At 32.4% G+C, this 23,898-nt stretch overlaps 2 protein-coding genes across 2 annotated transcripts; both read left to right on the forward strand.

The window, feature by feature from the left end:
* The first annotated feature begins 2,276 nt into the window (after nucleotides 1-2,276).
* LOC130675973 (probable tubulin polyglutamylase ttll-15) lies at nucleotides 2,277-6,096 on the forward strand. The gene is made up of 4 exons (XM_057481915.1): nucleotides 2,277-2,475; nucleotides 3,912-5,098; nucleotides 5,600-5,804; nucleotides 5,878-6,096. The coding sequence occupies exons 1-4, from the start codon at nucleotides 2,461-2,463 to the stop codon at nucleotides 5,974-5,976; spliced, it is 1,506 nt and encodes a 501-aa protein (XP_057337898.1). The 5' UTR covers nucleotides 2,277-2,460; the 3' UTR covers nucleotides 5,977-6,096.
* Nucleotides 6,097-9,602: 3,506 nt separating this feature from the next.
* On the forward strand, nucleotides 9,603-22,156 carry LOC130675856 (uncharacterized). Its single transcript, XM_057481739.1, has 7 exons — nucleotides 9,603-10,139; nucleotides 12,968-13,182; nucleotides 13,491-13,634; nucleotides 14,466-14,609; nucleotides 14,686-14,934; nucleotides 15,002-15,250; nucleotides 17,522-22,156. Exons 1-7 carry the CDS (start codon nucleotides 10,103-10,105, stop codon nucleotides 21,416-21,418), a joined length of 4,935 nt encoding a protein of 1,644 aa, XP_057337722.1. The 5' UTR covers nucleotides 9,603-10,102; the 3' UTR covers nucleotides 21,419-22,156.
* The last annotated feature ends 1,742 nt before the right edge of the window (nucleotides 22,157-23,898 follow it).

Below are 23,898 nucleotides of genomic sequence, written 5' to 3' on the forward strand. Positions count from 1 at the left end.
AATTGTTGTCAACTTCAAAATTCAACGACCGAAATTTGACGGTAAGATGACAAAAACTTTTGCAGTGCGACTTTGACTATTTGAGTTTGAGTATAACTTCAACCACAGGGTGGCGTTAGTTTACGTCCACTTTGGAACATTTCGCAGTCAAGTTGACATCAGATAGTACCGTAGATTCTTGCCAACTTGCAGTTACGATGGCTGTTAGCAGTGCAGCCAGACCGTGCGATATTTTTACTCCCTCCTACCATTTTACCCCATGCTATTTCTCCATGGGAAGGGGTAAAAATCCATGGGAAGGGGGCTGCACTGGCTGTTAGGATAAAAAGACAAAAGACAAACACTCATAATAGCTTACGGCTGATCTTTATAAATTACTGACTTTTCATATTTTAATTCGATAATTATTTCTTAATGAGTGGAATTGTTTCATGTAAAGGAGACACAATACTGCAAAATTGAGAACCACGTAACCAAATATTTTATGTTCAAAAACATGAAAACAATGAAACTTTTCGTCAAGGGTCAGCAGTACTAACCGAATTTTCGGATTTTAGATTTCTAATTAGGTTTTAAATATTCATGGGACTCGAATGATGAAAATCTTATGAGGAAATCCGTTCCATGCCTTTTTCTAGAAGCTGAAGAATCGCTGGATTGATAACTAATTAATAAATTAATTGAAATCTAAAATTCGAGGGTTTGTTGAGTACGACCCAGATTTAATAGATATCAAGTAGCTTTACCCTACAAAAAAAAAGAGAAATCCTACCAAAATCAGATGTTCTGTAAAAAATCGCGCCAAGTACACGTTCAACACTTTTTACAAAAGATAAAAATTTACTCTACAAAAAATAAAATCTTCGAAAATACCAAGCAGCTGGAAAAAATGTTAATAAACTCTTCGTTATTATTCGAATATTCAAAAGATTTAAACATAAAAGCCACTGTTTGTGTTCTTTGGAAATTACAGATTCAAGTCAATTTCAAGTCTTCTTGCGAAATATCCACACATAAATAATTCATGAATGCTTCTTACCAATAAAGTATCTCTTATTAAAAGAAACGATTTAAAACGATTAGAAAAAAAAAAAATTTTATATACACAGAAAAAAAGAATTTCTTGGCGCAAAAAGTTTTTTCTTGTTCTAAGAAAATTTTTACTTGACCCAAGAAATTTTTTGTATTATAAAGTGAAAACAAAACTTTTCTTGGGGTAAGATAAAATTTTCTTGGAACAAGAAAAAAATTTTCTAGGCGAGAAAAAAATTCTTGAGCCAAGAAAAATTTTTGTCTTCAATTCATAATGCAAAATATTTCTTGCGCCAAGAAATTATTTTTTTCTGTGTACTTTTTCATGCTTTTAAATACGTTGAATACTTTTAAATCGCCCTTCTTATGGATATTTAACATTGCAAATCGTTTCTTTTAATCGTATATATGATTTCAAACGTTATTCCTCTATAATATCTATCAAATATGACAATTTATAGAAAAAAAATTATGATCTCTATTCACTTGCTTTCCACTTCCTTTACTCCTTTAGTATCCAAGAAACACGATAGATCTCAGAGGGTGGTTTTATTGAAATCAAATTTTTATCAATAATTTTGCTATGTGTAGTAGTTAAATCGTTGTAAATGTGCTAAAAAAATTACTCATTCAATATCTATTTATGATGGTTAAAGTTGTCCCAACGAAAGAATGCACCTAGAGCGAATGGTACACAGAAAAAAAAGGATTTCTTGGTGCTGGAATAATTTCGTATTATGAACTGAAAACAAAAATTTTCTCGGGACTAGAAAAATTTCTTGGCTCAAGATATTTGTTTTCGCCCCAAATAAGTTTTTCTCGCCCAAGAAAATTTTTGTTTTTAATTCATAATGCAAAAAATTTTTTGCGCCAAGAAATCCTTTTTGTCTGTATAGGGGTACAGAAAAATAATGTTATTAAATTGCTAGGGGTAGCAGAACTACCACTCTTTTGTTGGGACAAGTGTACTATAAGTATCGCTGAATACTATTAGAATAATTAAATAAAATAATAAAATACTTCGATATATATTTTTTACATTCCCAATTGCAACTCTATTTTACCAACAATGATAAGATCGTTCTATGCCCGGAGAACTGAAGGCCCGTGTCAGCTTATTTTGGGTCAGCACACGTAGCAACATCGGGCCCAACCGTTATACTACCAGACACCAAAAATAGAATCCGAAGATATCCGAAGCAGAAGTTCATGCTTGTACGGCACAATATATTTTTCCGTTGACTTGATGGAAGTCTACTTAGTATGTTATCATTCGTGTCAGACTCAGGTTTACTGAATCATCTTAGTGTCATTTTTCAAAAGTTTTCTTGTATTACTGAACGCGGAAAATTCTGACAGATTATTGAAGACATTTTGATCCATAGGAAAAAAAATTTCTGAACGGAATAACTTTTTTTATTACATAAAATGGCGAAAACCGAAGTAAACATTTTTATTGTTTCTATTCATTCCTTCATGTTCTGTAGTCACAGTAGCGAAGTTTTTTAAAGTGAATTTAACCTTGAGTTGATATTAAAGTCCAATTAGCCAGAGATTGAGATTCGGGTAGCTTCGTTTCTATGCAAAACAATTATACCATATATGGAAAAGACCAAAGATCAAAAGATCACATCTTGTTAACGAGACCCTGGTGTAAATTTTTCGGAATTTTCTCTAATCTGAAAAACTCAGTTCTAAAGTTTGAAAGACTTTTTCAAAGTTCTAAAGACTTTTTCAGAGTTTTTCAGAGAAAAGTCCGAAAAATTTCCACCAGGGGACAGTTGATTTACAAAATGTCTTTGATGCAGTCAAAAATTTTCTCGTCCATGCAAAACTTCTAGTGTAATCAAGAACTGACGTGGGTTGGGCCGTTTTTATCGACAGATCGAAAATTGGGATCGGCGCAGTTCTCTAGCAACGAGTAAATAATGGCTAGCAGCCGAAAGCTTTCTTCAGCCAGAAATTCGAAAATTGCCAACCGATAATTTTCTCTTTAATATTATTACAGTTTCAGTTATTCAGGCACTGTAGTTCGTTATATATTTTTATAATACCGGAATTTCGGCTCTTTTTCATAAGCAAAATATTTGCGATATTTTTTTTTGTTGAATTTTTTCGATTGTCATAGTCCCCTGTTTAAAAAATCCGATAGATTCTTATAACTGTATGCCCTGATTAAACAACTGACTTCGATCGAATTAAACAGTTAATTCGGTACCTAACTTAAAAATGAATTCTGTCTAATTCGGCAGGAAAACCAGAATTTGTCCAAATTAAAACGAATTTAAATAATTCTATTCGGTTTAATTCTGATTAATTCGAAAATAATTCTCCAATTTCTGGTTCTGAATCCGAATTGAACTGAATTAAAACGAATTTGAAATTTTTAAATCGGTTTTATTCTGTTTGATTCAAATTCAAATTTTCAATTCAGTTGAATTCTGTTTTGCAGAATTCGACAGAATATAACAGAATTAAAATTTTTAATTCGGTCGAATTCAGTTGTTTAATCAGGGTGTATAAAGCTCTATACTGTACTGAACTATCCCTGGTGGAAATTTTCGAACTTTTCCCTGAATAACTCTGAAAAAGTCTTTAGAACTGGGTTTTTCAGAGAAAATCCCAAAAATTTCCACCAGGGATAGCACTTCTCATAGAACTCATTCATTTTTATAAAGTTTTTATGGGAATTTATGAGAATTTTTTGGATTCCATGAGATTTTCTGAACAGGTTCGGCGCATATTTAGAAGTTTTATGAAAAAATTAACTTGATAGGAAGTTTCGCCAGGGAAAACCTCTAACTCGACTGGACTATGAACATTCTTATGTTTTTTCATTTATTATTTTAAAAGCTTAATCATTTGCTTTAATTTTTCAGGTTCAAAGTACGTTCAGTAATATACAAAGTGTAGTGCTAAATACAAAGATTAAAGTAGTTTTCAAGAGTATACTCTATGTTGTTCTATCCTCGATGTTATTGTCGTTGCTGTTATCATCATCTTCATTCTTCCGAAGTGCATCCCCAGAAACAGAAATATCCCCATCGATGAATAATCAACTAACATATTGGATTTTTTCCAAAGGAAAAGACGAAAGTCACTTAAAACATATCATTATGATTTTAGAAAAATTGGGGTTCCGTCGAGGAAATAATGAATCTAATTGGGATTTATTATGGGCTCATGATTACCCTTTTAGAACACTTGCGAATAATTTAAAACATCTCCAGAAACATCAAAAAGTCAACCATATTCCTGGTTGTGGATTTATTACTAATAAAGTCGAACTTTCAACGACAAACATCGAATATCTTCCTGCTTCCTTTAGAATACCTCAAGATAAAGAAATATTTCACGACTATATCGCTCGGAATCCCCATAAGTCATTCGTTGAAAAGTCAAATTTTCATCGCGGGATAAGTATCAAACGAGTAGATGACATTAATTTTGATGACAAAGAAGTTTTTATACAAGAATTTATTGAAAGGCCTTATCTGATAGATGGTTATAAATTCGATATCGGAATTTATACTGTCATTACTTCCGTTGACCCGTTAAGAATTTATGTGTACAAAGGCGATGTTTTATTTCGTTTCTGTCCCCATAAATATTATCCATTCGATCCTGAAGATATAGACAAATATACTATAGGTGATGATTATTTGCCGATTTGGAATATACCTTCTTTAAGAAAATACTATGTTGATATGGGGTTTTCAATGAAAGATTCATTCGATGCCTACGTTAAATCCCGCGATGAAGATCCGAATAGTGTCTGGAATAAAGCTTACGAAGCAATTCAACGAGTTGTTTTGAAGAAAGAAAAACAAATTGCTGACAGCATGAAACAATTTAACAATAATGCAGAGCATTTTTTTGAATTAGTTAGATTTGATTTTATTATTGATGAAGATCTTAATGTTTTTTTAATGGAAGCTAATATGTCTCCTAATTTATCATCAGCTCACTACGCTGAGAATCATTTACTGTATGAACAAGTGCTTTTCAATCTTTTTGCTTTGGTCGGCATCGGTCAACGTATCGATCCAAGCTTACGACGTCTTAGGTGATAATTACGAGAATCGAGATACCCGGCGGATCCGAACTACAGTAAATTACGGTATTTTACGGTAAACGTACGACATTTTACGGCAAAAGTATGATACTATTATCGTAAATTTGCGGTGAAGGCGCGGGAATTTACCGTAATATTACGGCGAGCCTGCAGTATTTTATCCTAAAGTGTAGTATTGCATTCCTTAGCGGATCCGAATTACGGTAATTTACGGTATCCAGCAGAATTACCGCAATTTACGACAAAATATTGTAATTTGCCGCAAATTGTCGTGAATTGCGGTAAATTACTGTAATTCGGATCCGCTAGGGTTGTAAATCATATAAAAGTATACGGTGCTTACGGTAAAAATGCCGAAAATTGCGGTAATTGACCTATTTTACGTTAAATTGCAGCAAACCGCGGTAAATTACGGTAATTTACCATAATAAGGATCCGCTAGGTAATTTTTTTGATCTGCTAAGTTTCTTTCTTAAATTTATTTATTTTCAGTTCATGGAGGGATCAAAAAATAGAAGTCGCTGATAAAAACTTAGTTGTTTTCCCAGAAATTTGTTCTAAATGCACAGATTGCGTTAGTATTCAGTGCAAGCTGTGTAAGTCTTGTTTTACTGAAGAACTAAGACTCATTCTTGGCCAGAGTTACATTGAACATCAAAATAAAATGGACTACAAAAGAATTTTTCCTCCAAATACTGTAAGAGATAGTCGCACTTTCAATACTCATCGAGTATCTTGTAATATTATTATTATTATTATTTTTTTTTTAGATACAAACCAATTCATTAAGCAATTATACTTTGAAAAATCAATTGTTGATCGAATGGTATCGAGGTAAATGTGCGATAGATCCATCATGGTGCTACTAACTATAAATTTATAATATTTCATGTTATTTAAATCATTGTTGTGTCTAGGCCTACACTGTAGGTCTCTCTGAATTTTTTAATAAATGGTATTGTGAAAATAAATAGACTTTTAAAAATGAATACTTAAGAGATCTTATTTAAAACATTCCCATGATAAAATTCGTAATTTTAAAAATAAGTTTATTATTAGTCTTGAAAAAGCAACATCGAATATTGCAATAGGTCGAGCCTGTAGGTCTTTTGATTTAAAAATATGGAAATTTCTTAGTTACACCCAGGCAAACCCTCATTAGAGCCCAAAGAGTATAGAAGACAATTTTTTACTATAGCAATCCTTGTTATGGACCAATCGCTGCCACAACAACCGTTGCTGAGGACCTACCGTTTGCTATAGCAACCATTGCTACGGACCAATCGTTAGGGAGTTTGGTAATAAGGTAAATCAATCGTATGTAATTACATACAATTATATATGGGGCATTCCACGTCAAATTGACCACTTTTGAACCCGACCCGTTTAGATTTGGCTGAAAATTTTTTCTCTTTTTCTATCCCATCAAAAACGTTTCTCATAATTTTTTCAAATTGTTTCATCCAACCAAAAAAAAAGTCATAAATTTTTGAAAAAAATGAATCTTTGAGCTCGAAAACAGCGGGAAGTTTTGGGGCTGGCCCGCAGGGTTAACCGATTTACAGATTTTTTTACACTGGTTAGTGTGAAACTTTGTGTAAAAAATTTATACACACCTACAATACTGCATTTCAATCAATAATTTAAACTACCGTATTGTTAAAACTTAAAATATTCAAAAAATATCAGTTTGATAAATTTATTATATCTCAGTTATAATTTATTTTTATTAAGGTTCAACTTATAAGCCTCTATCATTCTTGAAATATTGATCGTACATATTCGACTTTAAGGACCTTTTTACCCCCGACTGTTTGTAGTGGAAAGGAAGGGGTACATACATTTGCCTAAAGAGTTCTAGTAGCTTTCTTTGTTATATCCCATTTTTCTAGTAATCAAATTCACCTTGAAAATTGACTGACCATTCAATAAACTAATCGAAATTCAGTGCTGATAGTTACAGGCTATAATTTTTTATCTATAAAACTATATTCTCAAAAATATATTTTTTCGTGATGAAAAGAAATTATAAAGACTAAATTCTGATATAATTTTTGAATTATTTGGTGAATTACATGATGACATGATGAGTTAATCTAGAGAAAATAAATTGTTATTTCAAATTTTTTTTCTCACGATATCTCTCGAACGAATCAACGAATTACGACAATTCTTGTGATGGTAATCGGCGCGTTTGATTGAGTTTTGCAGCTGATTCAATATTTAAATTGATCGGTTTCGTCGTTTCGAAGATATTCAAGAAAATTGTTTTTTACTATTTCTTCTCACGCTATATTTCTCGAACAAATTTATCGATTACGATTTTTTTGATACAGCAATCGACGCCTTAATTGCACTCTAGAGCAGATTTGATTTTAGAAATGATTGATTTTAGACTCTTTCAGATCCACCGATCTAAAATTTACAGTAAAGTTGACAGCTGAAGAACTCTTCCAATCGCCGCAAGAACAATTTCGATCGGTAAATTAGTTAAAAAGTTATAGAGAGTTTTACACATTCATACACACATACTCAAACGTCTTCTCGAAATTAGTCAGAATAGCTTCTTACAAAGTCTTTAAAACGTCAGCATCTGATAAAAAACTAAATTCTCGAAAATTGGGGTGAAAACAATAACGTTCCGCTCGTAAAATATTTTTATTTTAAAAAAACTTCGAGAAGTAAAAATAAAAATGCAGTCCAGCAAATTAAATAGGGGAGGGTGGGGCAAAATGAGCTTGGATCCGTAAGCTGGAAATCGGATTATCTTTACTTTTTTTTTTACTCGTTACACTACTTTATAGGCCATTGTTTGTTATTTAACATTGATGAGCTGTGTCTATTAAAATTGAAAAATCGAAAATTAGGGGCAAAGCTGGCCCCCATCTAAAAAAATTGTATAAGACAAATTTATTGCTCGTTTTACTTTTTTTACATTCTTCGCTTTAAATATATGTTATGAATAAACTATGTTCATAATAAATTACGAGTTTTAAAATATGGGGCAAAGTGGGCCCCCTCCATAAATTTTGTCATAAAATTGTTCTTCATTTGCTTTACTTTTTTTTAAGTTTATTTAGATGCATGCTGAATTAATGTTTTTCAAACAATGCTCTTTCGCGAATTCTTACAGTTCTCAATCCCTCTTTCTTTCAGACGAATAAAACTTTTGCTCATGTGAAAAGAGAAATAAACCTAATTAGTAATAAGTAATTTTGTAAGACATACACTGTAAAAAATCCGGAGTGAATCCGGAGTGAATTGGGAGTGAAATAAAATCCGAATTCACTCCGGATTCACTTCGCCACTCGGAGTTCCGGAGTTTTAAAAAAAATCACTCCGCATGCGGAGTGAATTGGGAGTTTTTTTTTAGCGGAGTGATTGCGGAGCGACGTGGATTTTATTTCACTCCCAATTCACTCCGCTCCGGAGTTTTAATACTCAAATAAATTTATATTAATTTATATTAAACTGCTAAACAATGTGTGTGTGTGTGCGTGCATGTGTGTGTTTGGGTGTGTGCAGGTATTTGTGTGCGTGTGTGCTAATGTGTGTGTTCGGATGTGTGCAAATATCTGCGTGTGTGCCCGCGTGTATGCAAATGTGTGTGTGTGTGCATGTGTGCAAATGTGTGTGTGTGTGTGCATGTGTGCAAATGTGTGTGTGTGTGCGAGTGCGAGTGTGTGTCTAAATATGTATGTGCGTATGTGTGTGCGTATCAGCTGATCAATCATGTAATACGCGAGTTTTTACTTCGATTTTATTGAGTGGAGTTATATTTTATTAATAATATTTACAAAACTCCGCTCCGGAGTGAATTTCACTCCGGAGGGATTAAATTAATAAAAAATTATCTACTCGGTGAAAACTCCCCTGCGGAGTGAATTTCACTCCGAGGGGAGTGAATAATTAAAAATTCATTCACTCCGCATTCACTCCGGATTTAATCCGCATTCACTCCGCGAATTTTTTATAGTGTAAATAAGTAATAAATGAATAGTAGTCAAAAAGTAAAGGTGACTTATTATGAGCCTTGTTCATAAAAAATTTCAGGGTGCCCACTTTGCCCCCAAATTTTTGAAGCCTTCCAAATTTTAGGGGGTCCACTTTGCCCCACCCTCCCCTACTAAAATTTCTTAATTCATCTAATTTGTTATGATATTCTCTACGCAGACGTTAATCCGGTTGTAAAAAATCGTTAATTATCATAGAATAATTTTATGTGATTATGAATATTTCAAAATTTAATACGATAAGTTATGAGTAGATAAACTTTTTTTTTTTTTTATCCACTCAAATCTACTAATAACATAATTAAGAGTATTGATAATTTTTAGTAGGTTTTGTATTCTACTATTCTGCTACGCTGATATCAGGCCAACAATCGTAACAAATGAAAAACTAAAAGATAAAAATTAAGGTATTATTCGCATAAAGTTTATCTATATCATTAAATGAAGATACTACCGAAGCGCTTCTGGTGGATATTCCTCGAACTAATTCGGTTATTACAAACTAGGGGTTGAAGTATTGATCAATGAATGTAGTATACAGAACAGATTGAGAATTTAAGAAATTGTGAGAATTATTTTGTTAGTTCAGTTACGTTTGTCAATAAATTAGTTTATTTAGAAAGTGTCTGCGAGAAAAAAAATTTTTAATAACGGCATCAATAAAATTTCATTTGACTCTGATAGTGGACTTTGAAGATCGCAGTATTATTGCGAGATTGATGTGAAAATAAATTTATTACTAGTCTTTATCTACTCTTTTGATATATTATTGTAATGATAAGGAGTGAAAACAAAAGTTTTGTAACTCTTGTAAATGAAGAATTGACGTTTTGCAAAGAAAACAAAAAAAATGGTTCGAAAGATTTAGTACGGGTGTAATTGTTAATAAATTAATGACATGAGTGAGTGACGTAAAAATTTGTTTTAGTGATCCTAAAACGTCAAATATTTGAATCAGCCAGCCAATCATATTTTTATTTCAATGCAAACTCTACGGAAAAAAAGTAGTCCATGCAAATGTAAGTAAATTAAATTTTTAAGAAATTATTTAATTTTATCATAGAAAATAAAATTTTTATGGAGATTTCCATTCAATTTTTTATATTATTCATTAACACGACACTCGAGTAGAGAAGATTATATACGACTTGATATAATTATATATGATATATTATATATAATTATATCAAATTATTTATAGTTTCATATAATCGTGAAAAATTATCCTATAAAATTTTACGAAGGGTAAGTGTGGGTATTACTGCGGGTGTGGGTATTACTGCGGATTTTTTTGTTTCAATTATAAATAAACGACAACTGAGTTTTGTTGATTTAAAAAAATTATCGCTAATAATTGAAACCTGAAAGAAAATAACCGTACAGTAGTTTTACATGTACAATAAATTTTGAATTTGTAATTAATGAATTAAAATTGACAGGTGATAGAGGTTAAATATTATGCCTTTTTTGTGAGTTCTTGCGCGAACAGACGTGGAACTAAAAGGTCCTTTTTCCTTAAATAAATGACTCAATTTATATATTTAGTGCTTACAGAAGTAAGTAAACTTTTGTTTAATACCAAAAATTGAATAAAAAATTAATTTTGATTAATTAATATTATTTACTTACGGAAGCAGTAATTGGTACCAATAAACTGGACATGTATGCATTACTGCGGTTTTTTCAATAGTATACAAATACAAATAATTTTAAATACTTAAGTATAGCATCGACTGCACTAATTATACATCACAGCTATATAATTTTATCAATGGCTTGTTTCTGCATGATTTGGCAATGGTATATGAAAATGATACCGGGGTTGCAAAAAAAGCATTTCCCTCATTGAAAGAAACGGTTTAAAACGATTAGAAAAAAAATTTTGAATATGTTTTAATACTTTTAAATATTTTTGAATCGCACTTCTTATGGGCATTTAACATTGCAAATCATTTCTTTTAATCAGGGGTTTTAAGGGTTAACCCTGATTAAAAACTCCGATTAAAACCAATGAATTCTGATTGGGAGTCCATCGGATTTCAATCGGAATCAATCGGATTCAATCGGAATTCATTGGTTTCAATTGGAGTTTTTAATCAGGGTTTTTAATGAATTTTCAAAAATGTATTCTCAGTAAAACTGACCGATTAAATGTTTAATTCAAAATCGGTTTGATTTTTCAATTTTTCTTAAGTAAATGTTAAATTAACGCATATTTTCTATTTTTCAAAAAAAGGAATAATACATTTTTTCCATTTTCCATTTTTTAAAAAATGAAAAATAAATAAAATTTTAGTAATATTTTTTTTTTATAATATAATTAGACATTAAAATACAAATAATTATTTACATTGGAAAAAATAATTTTGTTTGATCGTCTATACATAATCGCCTATATACGACCAGATTCAAAAATCGACCAGATTTGATCATATATAATTTTGTATAATATGATTACATACAATCATGAATGAATGGGTATGGTCATTCATAAAATTGATTAAGTAATTAAGTTTGGATTCATTGTCTTTATTGATATGAATGACAATTATATTTAAAGTGAAAAAAAAACAATCTATCTATCGGCGATCGCTATTTTACTAAAGGGTCATTCATCCAACTAATGTCCCTTGCCAATGCTGCTTAACTTGTTATATCGCTGTTTGCTTTTCTAGTTTGGCATATACTTATAAAAGTAAAAAAACAATGGCATTTTTTGATTCAAATGGTTAAATTGATACGTCCTACATAAATAATGCATCAAATAATGAATTTGGTTTTGCACATAAATTAAACTAGGGTTTATTAGATAGATATAATCACAAGGCTTTTTATCTATGAACTCATCTATATTCATATATGAATCAATATCGAATTACATATAAACACATATTATCTAAATATCATCAAATTTCATCGCATACAGCTCTATTTATGATTATACATGGATTCCCTGCGTTAAAAAATCCGATATATTCTCATAACTGTATGTATGAATCCTATATAGCACACTTCTCATAGAACTCATTCATTCTTATAAAATCTTCATGGAAATTTATGAAAATCTATTGGATTTTCTGAGATTTTCTAAATAGGGTTTTTATCAGCCATGGATTTCCGTATTTTCTTTTCAATAAACTTTTGTAATTATTATTATGGTGGAATTTTTTTTTCTCTTACGTAATATTTTTTTTTATTTATCGAATCGATTGATATAAAATTTGATACAAAAATAAAAACTTTTTTTTTTTTTTACTTAACAGTTTTTGTTACAAAATTGTGTAGCGATCTTTATTATAATTAATTAATTATAATTTTTAGAATAGCCTTTAATTTTCAAACGATTCAAAGCATATTAGAGTCACGATTCCAAGCTTGATAATACTTCTTTAATGATTTGAATCCAACTATATAAATTCTCGTTACTCCCTTTCCGAATGTTAGCAAGGCCTGGCCCAAGGACGGGTATTTACAGGAATGGCTAAGGCTATTAGGTTACCTATCCTTGGGCCAATTTTGGCACGACGTTGAATGGCCAAAGCTGGATCTGCTAGTCTTGGCTCAAGGATGGGTAACCATAGGTATGCCCGAACCTGGGTTAGCCAATGCTGGCCCAAAGTTAGCTAATCATAAGAATGGCCAAGATTGAGTACCTAGTTATGGCCCAATATAGGTAAGCCTAAGCTGGGTTTCCCAATGTTGGGCCAGGCATGGCCCCTCTGTCCAACTCTGGGGACTCCTGCATGGGAAGTGTATTCTCATCTTATTTTAATTCCCCATAAATTCAATGTTGTCGTAATTTTAACTGGAGAATCAACTTACATAAATTACATTACTATTTTTACAGTCAAAAAGGAGCCTACCCGATTTCTGGGGGAAGGAATATCATTCAAGGCGAAGCTTATTGGAATTTTGGAAGTATCAGAAGCGCGAGGTGATCGAATGTGCCAAGCGGCTCTTGCCGACCTGAAAATGGCGATAAGAGCAGCTGGAGAACATAAGCAACGTATTATAGTCCAAATAAGTATCGACGGATTACGCCTGCGGGATGAAAAGTCAGGGGTAAATATATCGAATGCTTGATAAAAATATATTAATTCCTAATCGCAACTCGCGATCATAGATCGATAATTTTTTGATCGGTGGCTGTAAGTTCTAGCTGAAGAAAGCCGACTGTAAATTACGACTTACGTTTCTTCATATTTATTTAGTAGTTTTTTCCCAAACGTTACAGTTAAGTTGTAGTATGTAGGCATTTTATCGTAACAAGTTCTGACTACGTAGTTAAATTTCGAAGAAAATTTGCATTTCACTGTAACATTTTTCTGTGTTCATTCGCATTAAAATTTTAATGGTATTTCGTTTTTAAGGAGTGCCTCTACCACCATCCAGTTCATAAGATCTCTTTTATCGCACAAGATATGACCGATTCACGGGCTTTCGGTTATATTTTTGGATCTCCTGATACCGGTCATCGATTTTTCGGCATAAAAACTGACAAAGCTGCAAACCAGGTCAGTATTTTGAACTTTGTCAAAGTAACACTACATAAAGTCAAGGAAAATTTTATTGCACGCCTCGAAAGCGAAGCGGCGAGGTTGTGCTTTATAACGAACCTGTCAAGGTCACTTGACTTTTCCTCATTAAACTGTATATATTATTTTTATGTCACACTCACACGTTATTAAAAAGCACATTAACCTAAAGAGGAAACACTAATTAATAAGACTGATACTTTCATTAAGTTGTTCGATACGTATTATAATAAAAAAAAGTTCAAAAAAAAATATGTATCGTGGACGTCAGTTAGTCTGTAGTCCAAAAAAAGTCTGTGGCACGGATATTTCGTGAACGGCTTGACAAAATGACTTTATTTTTTTTTCACTGTCTTCAGAATTATGCAAAGAAGGTTCTTTTCGAAAATCACTACTGTAGACCCTCTCGTTTTTTTTTTAAATAAATCATTTCTGTTAAAACCGGCACTATTCCATGTAAACAAACACACACTGCAGCCATTTTTTTATTTTATCGGGAATTTTATTTTTTTATCATCGAACTTTGCTGATATCATAAAGTTCTACTTTACCATCAAATAATTTTTTTTTATTACCAACTGTCATAGAATTAACTAAATTAAAAAAAAAAACGACGAATTTCTTTCTAGATATTTATTAAAAAATTTTGTAATTAAAAATAAAAATTAATAATTTATATATTTCATTGTAACATGAGCGTTCGAGGTGTGCACTTTTGGATTTTCCAAACTTTTTTTTGATTTGTAGTCGATATATTTTGAGATGAATTGATGGTTTTTCGGGTTTGATTATTTGATCTTAATTATGTAGGTTGTCATAGCCATGAGAGATCTCTTCCAAGTGGTCTTTGAATTAAAGAAAAAAGAAATTGAAATGGCAAAGCAACATATTGAGCAAAACGTAGTCAAGTTTCATACGAGTGGCATTTTTGTTGAACCTGCGCCAGATACTAAGGTCTTTAATTTTTCATTTCTAACTTTTAAGTCGCACACACTCCTCACAAATTTACTCATAAATGATTCGTTATTAGGGTGCTGCTGAAATTGAAAGCTGCCATCAACGTCAGAGATCTTTGAGTATTGAGATTGAGAAGTCTGCGGACAAAACTTCTGATACCAGAAATGGTGTAATAGCTGATCTTCTTGACTTACAGTTTGAATTAAATTCTTTACAGCAAGGAATCCATCAAATGGATAAAATCACACCGGAAAATTGTCCCTTATCGACTGAAGATCCTTCAGAAACTGACCCTTTTGGAGATTCATTTATAAATCTTAAGGTAATTTTTGAATACTTTAGAAAAAAGTTTATTTTTAAGTGATAAAATAACGAACATACTATTTAAGATAAAAGAATCTCTTCAACCGATATTGCCTCCTCCTCCATCATGTGTAAAACGTGGAGTAACAGAGCGTCAGCCCTCTGAACAGATGTCATCTCTGACAACTTCAAGTCCGGCAACCGTTATGCCAAATACGATTACTCAATCATCAGGAGCTTGGTCAGAAAAGGATGTAGACAAGCAATTCAATGACTTTGAAATTACAAAGATTACCGCATCAAGCTCAGTAAATGACGAAGAAAGAGAAAATGAGGTAAGTCAACTATTTTTCAACCAACACTTTTAGGGAGAATACAACCGACGAGAATTTATCTCATACATTGATAAAAATTACCTTAACTTGATAATTTTGTTAGAATATGATTAGATTGTAATGTTAATGAGTTAATATCCTAAAGAATTTGATTACATAAAAAAATACCCTTCGAGTGGACGACTACCCTCGCAGATTTGAATCACGGTGGAAACACGGTCTTTACATTTCCACGGTGTTCCCACCGTGATTCAAATCTGCGAGGGTACTTTGTTTCGGCTTTAAAAATCGAAGTGCCCAAAAGCTCGGGAAAGTATTTTGTCTCTCAGGGATGGGACAAGTGAATAATAACTAGTCCACAATTTGGAGACGATATTAATAAAGAGACCTTTTTAGAGTAACAAGGCAAAGCCACGTTTTACTATTTTATCTCAAAGCGACCTGTTAACCAATGCAGGGAACTAGTGCCACGGGCAGGCTTTTTCAAGCCTTCATTCAGAGTCTCTGTATTCCCTGATATGCAAGAAGCGTAGGCCGAAAGAGGTTTGAACTCGTTACGTATCTTTGGTATCGTCGCGATTCTTACCCATATAGAAGTTTTTTTCAAGGCTTGCACAAGCCTGCTCTCAAGTTCGATAGTTGCTAGTGTTACCATTCACCTATGGGTCTTGCTCCAGATATTTGGGGCAGATTTGAATTGCAAGTCTTATGCTAGCCTTACACAAAAATTTTGGTAATATTCAATTCTAGGGGAATATCAGCGCTAGAAGTATTTTGAATCTATCTTGCGCATAGCTTGCTCAAGATCTACTTAAGTTAAAATTGGTGGGGGAAGGAATAGCATAGGGAGTATCGTGCGTCTTGAACAGATCTTGATCAAGTCATGCGCAAGTATCTGCTGCAAGTTTCTTGGGCAAGAAATGCGTCAGAAACTTTTGGCTGCACTATGTTAGAAATATCTTCAATATTTTTGCCTACAATACCATGAGCAAATCATGCACCATTTTTAAGTCAGTTCCTTGCTACACAATTTTGAGCAAGGCACATACGTAGAAGAAGACATTAGTAACTATGGGTCTTGTACAAGGCTCTTATATAAGAGCACTTGCTTACGTGTTACTTAGGATATTGAACACATCTTGCTCAATATGTATTGATACAGTTTACTTGGGTATATTTTGCATCATACCGGAAACTATCTGCAGATACTAACGCATATCTTGCGCCAGATCTGCTCAAGGCATATCATATCACACACTATGTCTCGCTCCTGTCTGTCACTTTATCCCCTCCATTGGCACGCATTACCAGAGCTCAGTGGTACTCAATTGAGAGCGAAATACATAGTCATATAGAGGCATAGACAACTAGTGGATTTGAAACCAGACTTGCGCAAGATTGTTATATGGGTCATATCGTCAAGGAATCTTGCGTTTTAATTAAATGTAAAAATTTTTTTAGATTTTGAAGAAAAATAACTCGAATTGATAATTCAAGATTAGAATTGATTATTTGAAGTATCACATGAACGTTTAGTAGTAGGGGAAGGGGGGCAAAAGGGGGTAGGGTAGGCAAAACGGGGTACCTCCAAAATTTGATAAAAAAAAATTTTATATTTTAAATGGTTTATAAACATTCCAAAATCACTTCTGTAAATATAATTAAGCGTTAATTTGAATTTTTTTCGGTAAACTTTTTCAAAAATCAATTGTCAGTTGAAAAATATTAATGACGTTTGTTTTATGATAAAAACTATTAAAAATTTTTTTTCTTCTTTTGTATCCAATAAACATGTAAAATATAATTTTTCTTCATGTAAATTACTTAAAAAAAAATTCAACAATCAAATTCGTTTAAAATCCAGAAATTTTTTTTTTTGCCTTTTTTAGGGGGTACCCCACTTTGCCCGCAGAAATAAAAAATTTTTTTTTTCAACGGTAACTGAAAATTTCTTCTATTTACTTTGAATATCATTAAAAACAAAAAAGATTTAGCGTATTTGAGTCCTCGAAAAGTTGGTATTTTCTTAAGTACCCCCTTTTGCCCCTCCCTCCCCTATATAATTAGATTTCTTGAACTATTTCCTAACTTCTATTTCCATTACTCTATATCTGTTACGCAATCTATTAATAAAGAATAACTTCTGGTTCAGAATTAGTACATTGATCTCATCGCAATTAACGATAGATTTTTGGTACAAAATATCTTTGCTCAAATTAGTTGCACTAAATATCACTTTATCGCTTTAAATTCTTGTTTTCTTTCTTTCAGATTTCACCGTTCACACTCAGACTTCGAAATGACAGCCCCCAAATAGACGTCTTCACAGAATTAGACCCACTAGGAACAGGCTTAAGTAAACCTTATATAGACAAAAAAGATTTTTTCCAAAATTTGAAGAACCCTCCTAAAAAAATTCTTAAAGACTTGGTGACATCGAGCTTAAACGAAATTTTTCCTACTACGTTTCATCTTTCTACTAATTCATTGGAACCAACATGTTCGAATGAGGAGAAATTAACTAATGTAATTGAATGCGATAACTTTGCTGATTTCGATCATTTTGAAGCATTGGATAATGATTTTTCCTCGAAAAAACCATCGGTGCCTGAAGAAAAACCGATTATCATACAAAATCAACACTTATCAGTTAATTTACCACCTGAAGAATGCGTGACTACCAAACTCGTAACAAATAAAGCTCTTGAAAAATTAGAAAACGAAATTTCTCTGCCACCAAAAACTTTACTCCAGACATCTATTCACACTGAATATCATTCTATTGACAAAAAAGAATTTGATATCGATTCATCGATCACATGTAAAATTGAACGTAAACATTTTTCAAGAGAATTTTCATCTACAAATGATTCACCAGCTTCTCCATTACGCTCCTGTTCATCAGAAGCTAATTCTCGACTATCCAGTTCTAGTGCAGAACTCGAATGTGTTCCGGAACCACCCCCACGTAATGCTGGATGTGTTGTTATCAATCCACCACCTCTTCCACCAAAGAAGCAAGCAGGCAAAACGGATGCTCAACCACCACCAATACCACCACACATTGAGAGCCGCTTTCAATACGATTTTATTCAATGTGAAAGATCCGCGATATCTCCAATAAATACAAGTGGGATTGAAAATATGAACGGAATAAGAACTAATCATCCATTTGATAATAAAGAAATTCAAGCTTTATCGAAAGCTCAAGAGTCACAAGAATCGGAAAATACTGATGTATTTTTTTCTTTAAAATTACAAGAATCAATTAGAGCAATAACTCCTTCTAACTTATCCTCAATTTTGCAAAATTCACAAATAAACGTAGATGAATATAGAACGAAATCGGCGTTAAATTCCACTCTATCTCAACTCGCATCTTCGAATCTTAGTGATTTGGCAGCAAGCCTAAATATGACTGTTTCGGAATTAACTAATCTGACGTTACATCAGTTAACAAAGTGCTTAGCAAACTATTCCCTCGAAGGAATATATCCTTTTATATCTGGAGAACCAAATTATATATCTAAATCGTTGAATGAAAACGATAAATCTTTATACGCAGAAAAACTTAAGGGAGAATCCAAATCACAAGGAAATTTTTCGAATGACAAATATGCAGCTATCCGGGAAATATTGGAAATTGACCAAACAAAAAATAATGACAGCAGCAATATGAATGAAAAAATTAATAATTTCAATAATGAACAACCGAACGCACAGGAAAATGACGATAGGGAAGATAAATCGAATTTGAAGTTGAACATTGAAGTTAATGAAAAGTCTTTATTTTATCATTTACCAAATGAAAAAAATCAGTCAACGGATAAAGAATTAATAGTAGAGAAAAAAAGAAAGGAATCTGAAAAAAGTACAGATGATATTCCGAATAATGAAAGTCAGTATACGAAGTCTGAAATGGACAAAAAATTTTACGAATATGTAAATAATGCAAAGCTTAAAGAACCATCGCCAGAAAAAAATAAGTTGATTTCGTCGTCTCTGAAAACTGATGGCAGTAGAGTTATAAGTGGCGTTGAAACAATCTCTCCTTCAACCGCTTCGAATGATAAGTATGCAGCTTTAAGAGAAATTATCAGTGAAGTTGAATCAATAAACTGCGAATTGAGAGAAAAACCAGGTTCTTCCTTTCGGAATTTAGATGAATCGATGAAAACAAGTACTGATGAAGACCTTATGAATCTATTTTCCGCTCCACAGTCTCCATCCTTAGGCATGACAAAAGGGAATGTAAAAGATTCGAGTTCGACAGCAAATATTACCAACAGATACGAGAAAATCGAAACGCCTAACAAATCATCGATATGTACACACGCGATGGAGTCACGAAACATTGGATTCGATGATGTTTTTCATCCTTTCTCTGAATCAAAACAAGTAGCTAAAGATCCTACGAATAATGAAAACTGGGCAACTTTTGATATAAACGTTTGTAAGTCCGAAAAACAATACGGTAGTCACAATTCATTAGAAGGAAATTCACCCTGGTCGCCTGATGAAAGTAAATTTCATAAACTATCCAGAACATTCATTGCAAGACAGTCCACGGGAAGTGATAATGATTGGAAAGATGATGAAGAAAGTGAAGAAAGCAATGATCGGTTCAGAAACGAGAGGTTCCATGCTGTGAAAAATCCAAGATTAGAAGCCGGTTGTGAAAATGTTATATGCTACAATGACGGAATTGGAATAATAGAAAAAGAGAGGTACTACAGGGGGAGGATGAATAAAAAACCACACGATGGTCTCTGGACAAAGTATGGTCATCGGATGAAATCAGAATCTATACCATGGTGTGACGAAAGCAAGTGGGAAGAAGAACATCGAAAGTGTACAGCGCGGAAAACGTATTTTGATGAGGATAATGACAGATTATCCCATTGGAAATGTTGCAACAGTCAAGCAATACCTTGGAATGGAGATAGACCAATGTATCCAGGCAACGATTTGTTGTACGATAACAATCGATGTAACAGGCGCAATAAACCTTGGAACGATGATGACAGAGAGAGAGATAGATTTAGTAGTCAGGAAAGTATGGAATGCGAAGATGAAGAAAGATGGCCAAGATATGAATTCGAAAGGAGACGAAGAGAAGAAGATAGTAGATTTTGGGAAAGATATGGTGCACCATCAGAAAGTGATTATTCCGCTCTCTATCGGAAGTACAATCATCATTACTGCAGAGACAGCAGAGAACAATTACAACTCGATTATTCTCTAGGTTGGGAAAAAGATTATCTTGATCGTGCTGAAAATTCTCGTAGACATCCCATACGTAAACGATGTTGGCCGAAAAGACCAAATAGTGCAAATGATGAGCGGAATACTGATTTGCTGTATGCAGAACCAAATATTAAATATGGTATTTCAAGATCTGAGTGCAGTGATAATGATTCCGAGTTCTATCGATTTCCCTACAGGTCCAGAAGTAGAGAACATTGTTGGGGAATCGATCAAGAGTTTGAAAGTTGGAACGAAAGAACTTTTCGCTCAGAGGGACCAGGTATGAAAAATAGTACAAATTACTGCAAAAAAACTAATAGGCATAAACTACCCTCAAAGAACGTAATTAAATCAAGAAAATCACCATTCGAAGACGATTTCACTCAAACCATAGAAAATAATTTGCCACCCGTTCAATTAACAGATCAAGATAGTAAAATTGAACTAGACATTTTTGATGGGAATAAAATTAGCAGCCTGATGAGTAAAGGAGAATTTGAAAGAAGTAACTCTAAAACATATGAAAGGCCTCTCGAACTTAACGAAGATTCGTCGCCCATGAGAATCTCTCCGAGCGAGATTCTAGAAAAACAACTGGATCCAGACTCCAAATTTACCCTTAAAGATAGTCGACACAATCTCAAAGACTCCCTTGCCACTAGTAATAGCACTTCTGATAGTGGTATTCAAAATTCGTTTCTCAACGGAGAATCAAAACGTTCTGAAGATAGTTTTACTGTAAAATCGATAACACCTGAAGATTCATTTCCTGATTCATATGAACTGACGGCAAATAACTTGAAGCAGCTCAAGTATGCAAACAATAAAACAAAAGAAGGTCTTGATATTAAAAAGTCTGAATCAATTAACATATTTATAAGAGAAAACGATCCGTTTGATGACGATGAATTTTTCAAATAATGTATGTTTAACAATAAAACTAATTAAATTTTGTTTTGAAAAAATAAAAGTTTTAAGTAAACATTTCGAATTCATTTACAACGCATTCTTAAGTGTTTGTATAACGTTTGTATTTTTGATATTTTGTTTCATTTATGGGTTTTTCATTGTAAAACAATTAACTTATCAAGTTTATTGTGATTCAAATTATGAAATAATCTTAAAGAATGAGTCGGTAAGATAAAATTTTAATGGTAAGTGATATTTCAATATGCCGGGAAAACTCAGATATCACATGCCGAAAAAAATGTAAAATATAAATTATTGACTAATTTGATAATTAATATTGAGATACAAAATCCTTATAGCAATACAATATTGGTATGTAATAATAGTAAGTATTTAGTGCAGCTTAAACATAAAGATAGCTAAAATTCAATTTTATTAAATAAAATCAATTTAAAATTTAGTATCGGAAAATTTCATCTCAGTTTAAACTAAGTACAAAAGAAAATGAACTTTATTATACTTTCCAAAACTAATTGGATCAATATTTCAAGTTTAAATATTCAAAATCAATTGAAGTAAACCATTTTAAAGACAACACCCTGTTTAGAAAATCTCATAGAATCCATTAGATTCTCATAAATTCCCATATAAATTTTATAAGAATGAATGAGTTCTATGAGAAGTGCTATAGTTAAGTATAGGGCCTTATACATACAGCTATAAGAATCTATCGGATTTTTTAAGCAGGATAGTGACTGCGTTAATCGTAATTTATAATACAATCTTGTAAAAAATAATAAATCGTCAATATTGCCGTAAAAAAAATGTAGCCCAATTTACTGCAATTGGAAACATCTCAACTACACATACTAGTAATTATTTCACATCAAATGTAGTAAAATTTGCCTCACTAATGATTCAAGCCTACTAGCATTCTTAAGGAAGTCCTCATCATCAGTCTTGGACAAGTCTGAGGCAAGATACTTCCGTAAGATACCTTCAGTAAATCTATAGTAGTATTAGCTTAACACGAAATACTTGCTGAAGATGTATCAGCTCAGACTTGCTGCAGAATTGTTCACGACACCTGGACATGGCTGCCCTCTTCGTTACTTCGTAAGTCCTCTATTCAGCATTAGTATAATAAATTCAGTGGCGCCCAATTAATGTTCGATATGATTGTATCGAGTGAAAATGTTATTAATTTATAGCTCTTTTAATTCAATGAGGACTACTGGGTAGGGTGGGCCGAAAATCGGCTTTTTAGAATTGTCATTATTAATACCAAAAATATATTTCTTTGCACAAAAAAAAAAATTTTTTGGAAAATCCCGCTAAAGTTACAAGTTGTTTAAAATTTTTTTCCAACTTATTTTGATCGGAAATTTAATTTTCTACAAAAAAGATCCTATAATAAAATTATGCAAAGTTGATAGTCACCGAGATAATTGCAATTTTGCTCTAAAACATGAAATTTTTCAAGATATTATCACTTTTTCAGTGTAAAATATGAATTTTATCATAAAAATTTCATAGGAAATTCAATTTTTCATAAAACGAACCTGATAAAAATTTATTTAAAATTGATAGTTACAAAGATATTAGCGATTCTTGGTGAAAGCCACCAAATAACGAGAAATGTGACTATCTAAACATAAAACTGCCAGTTTCTGAATAACTATAAATTTCAAGTTTTTACCAGAAGGCTAATTTTGTAAGAAATTTAATTTCCCATGAAATTTATATGATAAAATTCATATTTTACCCTGAAAAAGTGATAATATCTTGAAAAATTTCATTTTTTAGAGCAAAATTGCAATTATCTCGGTGACTATCAACTTTACATAATTTTATTAAAGGATCTTTTTTGTAGAAAATTAAATTTCCGATCAAAATAAGTTGGAAAAAAAATTTTAAACAACTTGTAACTTTAGTGGGATTTGGCGAGCTAAAATTTTTTTTGTTTTCCGAAAAATTTTTTTTTTGTACAAAGAAAAATATTTTTGGTATTAATAATGAAAATTCAAAAAAAGCAGATTTTCGGCCCACCCTACTACTGGGCTTGCTAAAGGTACTGCGTTTGAACTTGGAGTGACTCGGAGATAAAGAAACCCGATATCTTAAGCAATTCTGCAGCAACTGCCCAAACATTGTTACATAGTACGTATATTGGTTCGGAATTGCTGCAGACTGTTTCTACAGATTTTCGTAAGTCTTTAAGAAGAATCTTAAGCAAGACTTGATGAAACCTTTGGCAAGTATACTTATGAATACATTTGTCGGTATACTACAGACTTATTTACTCTAATCGATCAATAGATGTAACTAGCCCTGCTGTATCTATATATGAGTCTGTATTTGTATAAGTCGCCCACATGAATTGAATAGAACTTCAAATTTTATTAAACTAACAACAATAAACGAATCCTTTGGATTTGACAATTACCACTCAGGCCAACTCCTCGGGCTGGGTTAGTCTTACGATGGGCGCC

This window comes from Microplitis mediator, chromosome 10 (assembly GCF_029852145.1).
Source record: "Microplitis mediator isolate UGA2020A chromosome 10, iyMicMedi2.1, whole genome shotgun sequence".
Lineage (NCBI taxonomy): Eukaryota > Metazoa > Arthropoda > Insecta > Hymenoptera > Braconidae > Microplitis > Microplitis mediator.

Excerpts from the sequence above, each read along its gene's own strand:
- LOC130675973 (XM_057481915.1), top strand. Across the intron at positions 5,099-5,599 it reads CCAAGCTTACGACGTCTTAG|TTCATGGAGGGATCAAAAAA; the intron begins GTGATAATTACG and ends ATTTATTTTCAG. Across the intron at positions 5,805-5,877 it reads GAATTTTTCCTCCAAATACT|ATACAAACCAATTCATTAAG; the intron begins GTAAGAGATAGT and ends TTTTTTTTTTAG.
- LOC130675856 (XM_057481739.1), top strand. The coding sequence starts at position 10,103 with ATGCAAACTCTACGGAAAAAAAGTAGTCCATGCAAAT. Across the intron at positions 10,140-12,967 it reads AAAAAGTAGTCCATGCAAAT|TCAAAAAGGAGCCTACCCGA; the intron begins GTAAGTAAATTA and ends CTATTTTTACAG. Across the intron at positions 13,635-14,465 it reads CTGACAAAGCTGCAAACCAG|GTTGTCATAGCCATGAGAGA; the intron begins GTCAGTATTTTG and ends TTAATTATGTAG.